General features: G+C 53.8%; 1 protein-coding gene across 1 annotated transcript; it reads left to right on the top strand.

Annotated features, from left to right (window-relative positions):
- Window positions 1–581: 581 nt before the first annotated feature.
- On the top strand, window positions 582–2,233 carry LOC146340137 (uncharacterized). Its single transcript, XM_084811839.1, has 2 exons — window positions 582–966; window positions 1,374–2,233. The coding sequence occupies exons 1-2, from the start codon at window positions 619–621 to the stop codon at window positions 1,800–1,802; spliced, it is 777 nt and encodes a 258-aa protein (XP_084667965.1). The 5' UTR covers window positions 582–618; the 3' UTR covers window positions 1,803–2,233.
- Window positions 2,234–11,908: the final 9,675 nt, after the last annotated feature.

Genomic DNA, 11,908 nt, shown 5'->3' with positions numbered 1-11,908 from the left:
TGGCAGGTATAAAAATTCTGGGTATAAAAACAGTGGTGTAATGGTACATTTTGAGGTGCAGCTGCTCATCATGACAGGTGAGCCCCAAAATGCAGACAGCTGTGTTGGACCATATCAATAAAGCAGTTCTAGAAGTTTTCATCTCCACCAGGAGATGGGTCTAATCTCCCACTCAAGAAGAAGTGAGAGATTAGACCCTAATGGGTCTTACGTACCCACTCAGGACCAAGGGCCGACCTACATTGCGCCCGCCACCGCAATGAAGTTGGGCTCCTGCCGGCTTAAATACACCCGCATTAAAACGTGATTATCCACACTCACCTGTCTTCCCCGGTTCCAGTGCTTCCCCGAATGTGCTATGCTGGTTCACACTCCCCGTCGTGCTGTTTACCCGCTCTCCGTCAAGGCACCCGTCACTGGCTGAGCAGCAACTCCTCCCACCTCAGCAAACACACACCCCCGCCTCCCCCTCCCTCCGCATCTTTCTGCACTCACTCAAGGCAAAACCCCACCGCACCTGCGTCGCTCTCTCCCCCCCATCGATTCTCTTCGCACACCTTCCAGGCATATTGTATCCCTTTTCGGAGCACAAGTCCGCCAGAAGACAAGCCTCAAGAAATGGCGACATATTACTTGTTACTTTTTGTCTCCACAAATGCCCTTATGTGCGCTCTCAAGGCACTGATAGCTCTTGACCGTCTGGCATCCCAGTGCAGGAGGTCCAGGGTCCAGATCCTGTGGTGGTACCATCAGTGTCGACATTCCACCCAGATGCGCGCAGTGATCCCAGTGGAGAAGAGGGTGGCCATCGCAATTTGGGAGCTCGCAAATCCCTCATTGTACAAGTCTGTGCTGGAGCAGTTCAGCCTTGGGAAATCCACTGTCGGGGAAATTTTTGTGGAGGTGTGCCTTGCTCTGGAACATATTCTGCTACGAAGAACGGTGTGCCTGGGTGACGTGGCCATGGTGAGCAGGGGCTTGGGGGGTGGGGGAAATGCAGCTTTTGGGGGGGGGAGTTGGGATCTTCAAAGAATCGAATCTTCGGAGAAGCGATGTTCCGCAGTTTGCTCCCGTGCCGAGCTAGGCTTCCCTATCACGATATGCTCTGCGTTGAGATTTGTGGAGGATAGTACAGGAATGATCATGGGTGCTCCCCTAGATGTGTGTGTGCATGTGCATGGGTGCTACCGCATCCCCGGGAGGAGTAGGCGAGCATGGGGGATCCCGCAGAGCGCTTCGTGCTTGGCTGGGCTTGGCCGGGCAAGTGTGCGTGGAGATGGAGCAGGCAACGAGTGGGGAGGTTCATTCACTTGGCAAGGGGCTGTCATCCTTTTGCTGCTCCCTACTAACTTGGCTTCCCCCTCTATTTCCAGGCACTGCTCGGCTTCTCCCAATTGGGCTTCCCGGGGGCCTTTGTGGCTTGCGACGGGACGCATTTGTCCATCGTCTCCCCAATCAGACAGGATGGGGAGTTTATTTTTCGGAAGCAGTACTACTCCATGCTTCTGCAGGGCACGACAGACCATGCCGGACGTTTCATCAAAGTGGAGATAGAATGGAGTGGCAGAAATCATGATGCCTATGTGTTTAGGAACTCAGCGCTCTGCGAGGCAATGGATGCTGGAGCATTTGTTCCTGGCAACCCGACATGGAGAGTTGGCGCCGTGCTGGTTCCCCCACTGATACTTTTTGACGGTGCTTACCCTGTGCGACGCTGGTTGATGAAGCCCATTCTGGGGAAACCTCACCTCACAGGAGGCTCACTTCAACCGCCGCCTCAGCAGAGCCTGAAACACGGTTGAGCGCGCTTTCAGGAGGCTGAAGAACAGGTGGTGATGTGTCGCTGGGAGACTGGAGGTGGCCGAGGAAAACGTCCCCTCAGTGATTTCTGCATGTCTCATCCTCCACAACATCTGCGAGACCAATGGGGAGGCTCTGACAGAGGTGTCGGGGGAGGTCAACCATGTTGTGTTGGACACATTGGGGCTTCCCTTCATGAATGACAACAATGTGCACAGTGAGCAGGGGGAGCTGGTTTGGCAGGCGCTTTGCGAGTACATGTGGGAGAACTGGTAACAATTGTGATGTGTATCGATTTCTCGCAATCCCTGGGGCGCATGTTCGTGGGTGGGCGGGGGTGCTCATCTCATCCCTACTGTCTCTCCCACTTGCTCCACATCGCTCGAGGTGAGCTTCTGTTGCTGTTATTTCTCTTAATAAAACTCTTTAACTCAAATGAAGGCTGTCTTCCATCCTTCTTCACGTGGGGGGCACGGTGGGAAGTCTCACCTCTATTTAAGGCTCTCCAAAGATTCGAAGAAGCGTTTATTCGAAGCTTCGTAGACAGGTGGTGGTGCGCTGAAATGGGGCCAGCGAGGTACTCTATGATCTCTGGAGAGGAACCCCGGAGTCCTTGGACTGCCTCGAAAAATGGCGTCATGCAGGCTGGCCTACTGGCAGGACAGCGAGGTGGAGCTCATGCTCCAGCTGCTCCTGCAGGGCGGCCGCGCAGCATGCGTGATGCGCAGCTCAACGCGCTCAAACGAGGCGGTCTACAGGGCGGTGGTGAGGGGACTCTTGCAGGCGGGGTTCCCTCGCTCCCCCCTGCAGGCCCAGACTAAATTTAAAGCTCTGAAGGGCCGCTTCTTCAAGGTGCTCGAGCAGCACTCAGGCCCCCCACCCCAGGGAGTGGAATCGCCCCACTACTGCAGGCTGCACGAGCTGTGGGTGCGTGCCGGGCGGCCCAGCTGGACCAAGCGCCGCAGTGCGGGTCAGCATGTGGTGATCTCACTGATCAAAAAACTGGGGGTGGGCAAGGCTCTAATGATGACAGGGCTGGTGGCGCACTCGCCCGATGCCCGGGCGCCTCGAGGGAAAGGTGGTGTGATGGCCCCCCCATGGGGGGGTGGACTGTGCTGAGCCATGGCCCCCTGTATTTAGAGAAAGACTGGTGGTTGGATCCCTTGGAGTGTGGTGCGAGGTCTGCCCTTTCAAGGGGTGCCCCAACACAGGGCTAAAAGCTCTTGCCAACAACCACCCCCCAGCCGCGCCTGTGGCAGTGGAGCCAAGGGAGGGATGTAGAGTGGTCTCTGTCCTCCGGTAGACCCAGGCCTCCTCTGGGCAGAATCCTCTATTTTGCATTGTGACGGGTGAGGCAGGTGCCTGCACAGTGGATCTGTCAGGTTCTTTTGGGCCGTGGTGGAGCACTCGGGCTCCCCCCACAATCCAAATGACCTCAGGGGAGGGAACCACTCCCTAAAGTGGGGACCATCCTCTTGGGCGCATGCCGACAGGGCGGTGAAGGAGGCCCATGCTGTCTCCCGACAGAGGTCATGGCACGGGTCGAGCATTGCATGTGACTTTGTGGGCGGGTCGTAGACCTGGGCAGTGTGTGGTGTAAGCGGAGGCAACTGTCGCCCCAGGGTATGAGTGGAATGCTTACTGTAGACCTCCTCCTCACAGCACTGCAAAGAGCAAAGGATCTCCCCCATGCCACCACCTCCTCCAGCATGGGCGGAGTGGCTCCACCCAGAACCAGCGCGGGGCTGTGGCGGGTCCCTCAGGAACGAGTGTGGCAGCCATGGCGGGTCCTTCCGTATCTGGCAGAGGAGACGGAGCAGGGAGCAGTGGCCCAGGTGCCACAGCAGTGGACTCCGCTGGGGTGCCCACCACGAGGAAGCGTGGTGGTAAAATTGGCAAGAACAGTTCAGAATCTCTTTCCGGCCACTGTGTTTTCAGCTTGGTGCTGTGTGCATATGGACAACCCGTGGCCACGGGACATTCCATGCAGTTTGGCTGCATGGAATTCCAATTGTCGCCAGGGGTCCCCCTCTGCAGGCAGACCAGGGTGGCACCCCATGGGGGTATGCCCCAGATGCGCTATGCGTTTTGGGCCGCCATGAACTGCCCACAGCTCCCCTGACACCACCCCTAAACCGCCCACCGACCCCCACCTTCTCCAAGGATGCCACTGCCAAGGGAATATGTTCGAGCAGCCTTCCCCTCCCTGCACATGTCCCAAGAGGAACACCCTGTGTAATGTCGCCTTACCTTCCATGACTACAGGCGTGGCTGTGCTGGGCTGGGTGGCACAGCGCAGAGACGGGGCGCCTGGTGGAGCCACTCCAGGGCCATCCTCAGTTGCGGCAGGCCAGGGGGAGAGCAGCACCTCTGTTCTCGGGGCCGTGCTTCGCTTGGAGGGCTCAGGCAAGCAGGGAAGTGAGTATTCTTCGCGGATAGCTTGCGGGGGGGTTGATCTCCGGATGCGTGGTCCGGGTGGTGGGCTAATATGGGCACTACTCTGTCCTTGTTTGCAGTGAGCCGGATGGAGCAGCACATGACCCGCCTGGATAGGGAGGCCAGAAGCACCAACAAGACCTGTCGGGGGGAGGCGCTGGGGAAGCGGGGAGGGAAGAAGTGGGTTTTTTTTCTCACTTATAAAGTTCCCATTATAGATATAGAGCACTCACCAGTCAAAGAAACATCAGCACTTAAATTTCTGTTTAACATTGGCACTTAAAAATATTTTTCCTAAAAAAGACCAGTCTCGTGTCCTATATTCCACATCGCATTGTAAAGGAGTGGAGCAAAACAGGAAGCAGTGGGGAATCTTTTACTTCACAAAATGCATTCAAAAATGTCCACGAAACATTACATTGGTGCTTGACAGGTGAGTTGCGGGGGGTGGAGCTCCTGGCCACCTCTCCAAAGTGTCGCTCCCGGCTAGACAGGTGCTTCCTTGGTCCGGGTTCCAACCCCTGGAGGCTCGGGATTTAGGCAGTCATGGCACCGTCCTTGACAGGAAAAAACAACATTGCCAACAACAGGGATGGGGAACAACAGAAACAGAGACCAGCGGGGAACAACAGTGGGGAACAACTGGCAGCGCCTCTGAAGGGGGCCAATCCCAGGTAGCCCCAACACGGCCCCGCCCACCCCACTAAGGGCAGGGCGGACACCTCACAGGGCCCTCGCTCATAGGGAGAAGTGAAGTGGCCATTTATGGAGTCTTGCCGGCCTGACCCGACCCCCTCCCGGCGTTTTGGGGTGGAGGTTAGGAGGGAAACCGGTTCACGGGACTGATGCGCGGATCTCCCCGGAGTCCCCGGATCAGGGTGGAGGTGCCCTCGCCCACGTGGTGAGAACGATGCGGGTGTAGTGCTGCGGCCACACGGCATGGGCTCAGGTTGGTTTGGGGAATGCACACATGGCGCTTCCTCCCAGCCATGCTTTGCAGAGCTTTGCCCGGAGCTGTGGTCGGGCATCTTATCGAGCATGGCTCTGAGAATGACGGCATGGTCATCGATGGAGCTGATGAGTGCCCTCCTATCCCTGCTTGGCGCCTCATCCTCTAGGGCTGATCTCCTCACATACTCCCTAAAGACCCCCGCATCTCTCTCCATGACCGCGAGGACATGGTCATTCTCCTGGGTGGCGTGACGCATGATGCGTTCCACTATGTCATTTGCTGCTCTATGCGTCCTTCTATTCCTGATCAGTGACAGGCATGTAGCAGGGGATAAGGTGGCCTGTCTGTTGGTGACTAGCTGCTCTGTTAGAGAAAGCAGAAATTGTTGAAATATGCCGCATGGGTCTGCCTGTGGTGAGATCAGGAAAAAAGACAAACAGACTGGCTCTACAGGGAAAGTTGCCCCTCAGCAAAACCAAATTTGTGGCTTTTTGCCGCCACAGACAGAGCTCAATCCCCAGCCACGACACACGGGCAAGTTGTTGGTAATGGTGGGGTACTCGAGCCAGGCTTCCCCAGGACGATCACAAGATTAACTCTCCCCCTGAACAATATATCACAACTCTCCTCCTCTCAGTGAGCGGTGTTACCCAACCCAATCTGGAGTGGGGGTGCCGGAGTCTCCCCAACACCCATGGTTGGTGAAGAGGAGTTTTTGGGGAAGCGGAAGGGGAGTGATGATGGAGGTTGGGGCTTGGTGGGAAATGGTGCCTGTGGCAGGTTGATTTTGCCCCCAAGGGCCCCTGCCGGAGTGGGCGCACGCAGCACATAGCTTACCTGTGTCCTCCAGCTGTGTCCTCGCGGTGGGCAGCGGTCTCCCCCCGGTCACTCTGGCATGCGTCCCTGCCTAAGGGGCAATAGCACCCATCAGCCAAATTGTGGCACCAGGCAGTGCAAGAACTGCCCAAGAAACTGAGATTCATGGGGTAGCGGGCACGGGTGACCCTGGGTAAGCATTGCGAGCACCCAAGCCTCAACTGACCTCACACCTCTGCACCCTCCTGTGTAATCACACTCATGAGTCACCCCCCCCCCAAGCACATGCAGGTACCACAGTTCCCATTATGCGTGCTTGGAACAGTCCATGAGCGGGGAAGAATGCCAGATAGGCTCCGAGAACCTGTAACGCATCCCGCAACTCACCGCCCCCCTCATCGGGCTGGTCCACCTCTGGGATGGCCATTCCTTTCCCCAAACCATGCTGTCATCTCCTGTGAAAAGGTGGCAAACGTGTGAGCTCATGCGTACATTAGACCTCGGCACCTCAAGCCCCCGATCCCAAACAAAAACACACCCAGGACATATTGCTAAACCTCAGGGTGCCAATGTCACAGTGCGGGACAGAACGCAGGACACAGCTCTATCAGGGCCCATGCTAACAGTAGGTCCATTCCAGGACCCCAGTGAGGAAGGTCTGAGGCGATGCATGACTAGGATATCAAAGCACTGTGCCCAGAATTGCAGATACTCACCCTGGCCGGGACACCCAGCAACCTCGTGCTGACCCACGTCTAAGTGCTCCCCCTCTTCCACTGATGCCCCCAATGACTCCGAGGAAGGTGCTCCAAGAGGGTCACGCTCTGGAGATTCCACACACACACAGCCCCTGTGGATGTGCAGACTCCCCTCAACGCGCTTTGGGCGAACTGTGGCATCCCCAGGAAGAATCCCGTGCAGCTGAGCGTAATACGGGCAGGTCGCCGCACTGTTCCCAGACCGTGAGTTGTGGTTCACCACCCGCCTGTAGTCCTGGCGCATGGACTTGGTCTTGGACCTGCACTCTATTGCACTACACTGGTGGCCACGTGCAGTCATCTCTCTGGAAATCTCCTCAAAGAAATCCAAGTTCCTGTGGCTGCTATGCAGCTGTTCTTGGGTCTTCTGCTGCCCCCAAATGTCCAGCAAGTCCTCGATCTCCGCACGCCTCCAGGACACCCCTCTTCCCTTGCTGGAGGATGCCATTGTGGTTTTGCGTTGGTGGAAGAAGCCAACTGGGCGGGTCTTCCCACTTGCTCCTCCACGGGCCAAAAAGTCTGCGCTGAAGGCCTGCCTTGATGGAGTCCACCGTGGAGGGCCCCCCTGCAGTTGGTGTCGGAGGACCCTGATCCTGGAAATAGGACAACAGAGGAACTCTGAAGGGGGGGAGGGCTACATTGCTGCTCGATGCTAGAGCCAATCCTCCCCTCTCCATGCGCCACCGCACGAGTCGGCGTGCTTGGCTGGCATGCGCAGGGGTCCTGAGCGGCGGGGGGGAGGAGGACACTCCTGGGCGCAGTGTGCCCTGATCTGGGCCATCTCATTTGAATCCCAAACGGGGATTCCGCATGGGAGTGTGTGAGCGTGGGCACCCCACGGCTCACCTCCGTTCCTTACTCGAGCACGGGCATGCCTCAGCACACGGTGTGACCGGAGAGACACGGCGCGGAGAGAACAACACCCATCGTGAAAGCAATTTGGGAGGGGGAGCATTCCCAGGGAAATCACTCTAGGACCCTTGGGCACTGCGCGCAACACATGGGTAAAGTCTCCCAAAAAAACATTCCACGTTCCACCGCGGCAAAAGCAACTCCTAGCCCTGAAATCCCCAGGCGGGTGGGAGGCTGGGATAGCGGGGTGGGAGGCTGGCGGCGTGTTCTGGAACGCAGAATGGGGAGGTGGGGGGTGACGCTATCGGTTGGACAGCATTCAGAAGGGGGACAGGTCAGGGAATGCACTTACTGCTCGAGCGCGGGAGAGGGAAGCTGCCGCGACACCTCCGTAGCTCCGGTTCTTCGAACATTCGAAGTTACTCTCCGAAGGGGGGGGAAAGGGGGACGGGGTGAGGGAGGGCAGAGGGTGGAATGTGGACTGGCAAGGAGGCGACGCTCTCGGCACCCAGAAGACGAGAGGGTGCTGTTGGGAGCTGTGCTGTGATTGGGCAGGGGGGAAATCCAAAATAGGCCAAATATGGACAGGCGTGGGAGGGGCCCAAGACCACATTAGGTAACGAGCGCGGGAGCAGCACAGCACATTGATGGGAGCTACTGGGATATCGGGGTGTTGGAAGCGGTACAGCGGAAGCGGGAAATCCTGATTCCAATACGAGGCAAGTGCTGCGTAGTGTGAAAGATGGGCGCTGAAAGCTATTTGGAGGCATAAAAAACCATGAGTGTAGATCGGCCCCAAGACACGGCAAAATATTTTGCATTACAACAGGGACAGATCATAACTATATACTGTTACTGTGAAAATCCATTTCCTCAACAGCTACTGTGAGGATTACAACTAAACTCAGGGGAACAGGGTGGGTGGGGGGCTGAAGTGGGTAGGAGATGACATTATTGTTCCTGCTAATACAAAAGGCCTGGTGCTTCGACCCTGTGAGCCCTGGATCCACCACATGTGGGGGAAGCAGTAAAAGACTAGAAGGCCTAGAAAATCAGGGGTTGCCAATTTCTCAACTGGCTCCTGTGCCCTTAAAAGCAGTTTGATGATCTGCAGTTTTAAGGAAGTAGTAATGCTTATCTCCATGCCCTGGAGAGCTTTACCTTGCTGATTTCTCCAGATCATGTTAGAAAAAGGTTAGATCACATTAGATTGTCAGCCTGTGGGTAGGGGCTATCTTATTTTACTGATTATATGTAAGCCACTCTGGAAACCTTTTTGGCTGAGGGACAGGATAAAAATACTTCACACAAGCAAACAAGCCTCTGTGGGCGGACAGTAAGAGACTATCTCCAATAGCTGGAGATGGACAAAGCAAATTCACAATTCTATTGTGTTGGTGCAAGAAAGTGCCTTGAAGTACTCAGGTCACTCATAACAGATACCATTGCGTATGTGCCAAGAGTCATGATGAGATCATCATGCCCACGTGAGTAAGGTATAACTGAGCATGTGCAGAACCTTTGCTGTGTTATCTTAGTATGATTGGTTGTAAGTTGCCGCCAAATGTTGCTGTTGGCTGTGTAACCCTTGCATGGAGGCCGCCTTGAAAGTGGAACTGTCCTGCCCAGAGGCCGCCTCTTATATGTATATATATATGTGTGCCACCATTTTGGAGATGTTGTTCTTCTCTCAGGAGAGCAACCTCATGCATGAATAAATTGCTTTACCCAATCCTCCGAACATTTGTGACCTCCAGTCTTTTGCACCACGATTTCCCCGACACACAACACTGTATAAAGATCAAGAAGGTAGTTGTTTGCTTGTAAAATTCAAATTTGACATTCGGTCCTTTTGGATGATTTTTAAAAAGTCCTTCCCACATAACTGGGATCGTGTATATAGTTCTTAGAAATATATATAAAAAAGGTAAAGGTGTCCCCAACCAGTCGTGTCCGACTCTAGGGTGCGGTGCTCATCTCCATTTCTAAGCCGAAGAGCCAGCGCTGACCGAAGACGCTTCCGTGGTCATGTGGCCGGCATGACTGAACACCGAGGTGCACGGAACGCTGTTACCTTTCCCGCCGAGGCGGTACCTATTTATCTACTCGCAATTTCTTGCTTTCTAACTGCTAGGTTGGCAGAAGCTGGGACTGAAGACGGGAGCTCACTCCGTCATGCGGCACTCGGGTCTCGAACTGCTGTCCTGCCGACCTTCTGGTCTGCAGTTCAGCGTCTTAACCACTAAGCCACCACGGCCCCTATATATACATTGAAACTGATATATTCAAATCGATATAGCTATTTTTTCTTTTCTTTTCTTTTTTCTTTCTTTCTTTTGTTGAAACTTTATAATAAAAAGTAAGTCATTAAAATAATTGGGATCATGTGTGTGTGATGTTGCTGGCTTGGGGTAGGGGGTGGAATAGCCTGTTTGCAGCTTTCCTTTAGAAACCATTTTCAGCGCAAGATTAGATGAGCACTCTGGTGCCAACGTTGCATACCAAGAGGTTTGCAATTTCCCAATTAGGAAATTGCAAACTATTAAGTAAATGTTTCTAAAATGCTGAAACAGTGCAAGAGATGGGGGACGGAGGGGGGCAGTCTTGCTGCTTTTAAAGAAATAATTTTCCCAGTAACCACTGCCGTCACAGCTGCAAGAGCACTGAGTGTCACAGTCTGACGTAATACAGCGCCTTCATGGCACCGGGGAACATAGGGGCGCCCTTGAATTAATGGAGATGGCAGGTAGGGCACAACAGGAGTTCTTCAGAGGGAACCGAATTGAAGCAAGCAATGTCCTGTCTTGAGCAGAGTGCTCCAAGGGGCAACAGCAGGTGGTCCTTGCACCTGCCTTTTCAGAGGAGAAAATGAGTACATGAAGCAAGGGAGCTTCCGTGTGTGTGTGTGTGTGCGCGCGCGCGCGCGCGCGCACGCACACGTGCAGGGGGGAAGAGAGAGAGAGTGAAGCTTCCATTCATATTTCACTCCATCAGCACATACCTGACCTAGCACCTGCATGCTAGCTGCAGAGGATGCTAGAGTCCCAGCAGCTCAAGCTAGGGCAATGTAGAAGAGACAAAACATTATCAGGCTTCAGGGTTGGTTGTTTTTGTTGTTCTGTTTTTTTGAAAGGCTAGAGAAAAACAACAACCCTTCCTGCTCTGCTGACTCCCAATTTGCCACCTTGGTTGCCCACACAAGTGGCCTAAAGTAACTAACAGGATAAGGTGTATTCTGTCTTTTCTGATGGCTTTCCCGCCTGAGGCTTGGAAATCATGCTCTGATCATTGTATAGCATGTGATAATGTGCATGAACCATCACAGGCAAGGTCTGTGCTTTTAAATGCAAATTACTTTAATGTAGGTTATACTTGAAATAGAGAGACAGATTCCCTTTTAATAGCATAAAACCAGGAAATTGAAAGCAAGATGTTGCTGGTGGGATTTCAAAAGAAGACGGCACATCCATGTCATCCTTGCACATTTTTTTATTTTATATAATAAAAATAATATTGAAGGATGAAAGGTAGATGCCCTCATTTGACATTCACTGCAACTGTTTTACATTTGTGTTAGTTACTTGCTTGCTGCACCTTGTGGTAGCTGAAAGTCATGGTTTCTGTTCAGACTTGTTAAAGGCCCGGTTTGCACGTAATGAGAAACCACCATGGGTGAATTTCCCTGCAGGGCTTATTGTCGCGGCAGTGCCCGCCACCTTGTATATTCATGCCATGGCAGGGGTGCACCAGAGCTTGTCCTTGACAAGCCACCCAGCAACCCAACCTTGCCAGGTTCGCATGGAGGGAGAAGCTACGGCACGCTCCTGCTGCAGCTCAAATATTCAAAATGGCAGGCACTGCCACAATGAGAAGGCACACAGGGAAATTCACAAACAAGGTCAAAGTCAAGAAATGACTTGACTACTATAAATAGCCTGTTTGCTCTGGTTTCCTTGGTTCATTAAGAGGAGGTGAACCCCTCAAATATGCAGTAAGAGTAGATCACTCTTGGTTCAATGGAAATGAGGGATGTACAGGAGCAGAGGATTCCGGTAAAAATCTTGGTCTCAAAAATCCAGAGTTTTGAGTAGAGCATTGTCACTTGTCCCCAATCTTCGCACCCAACTCTCATACTCATCCCTACAGCCCTACTCTTTCCTTCTGTTTTCTGGCCCTTTCCCTTTTTCCGGGGAGGCTGGTGGATCCAATTTCAGTGGGGCAGAGAGTACATTCTGGTTTTTGCTTACAACCAGCCAGGAGTCTAAAGAAACTATCCAAGGTGCTGGACCCTTTT

The sequence above is a fragment of the Heloderma suspectum genome, chromosome 7, assembly GCF_057233095.1.
Source record: "Heloderma suspectum isolate Gila_16-S chromosome 7, 16-S_ref, whole genome shotgun sequence".
Classification (NCBI taxonomy): Eukaryota; Metazoa; Chordata; class Lepidosauria; order Squamata; family Helodermatidae; genus Heloderma; species Heloderma suspectum.
This window is presented reverse-complemented; position numbering and strand designations above follow the sequence as displayed.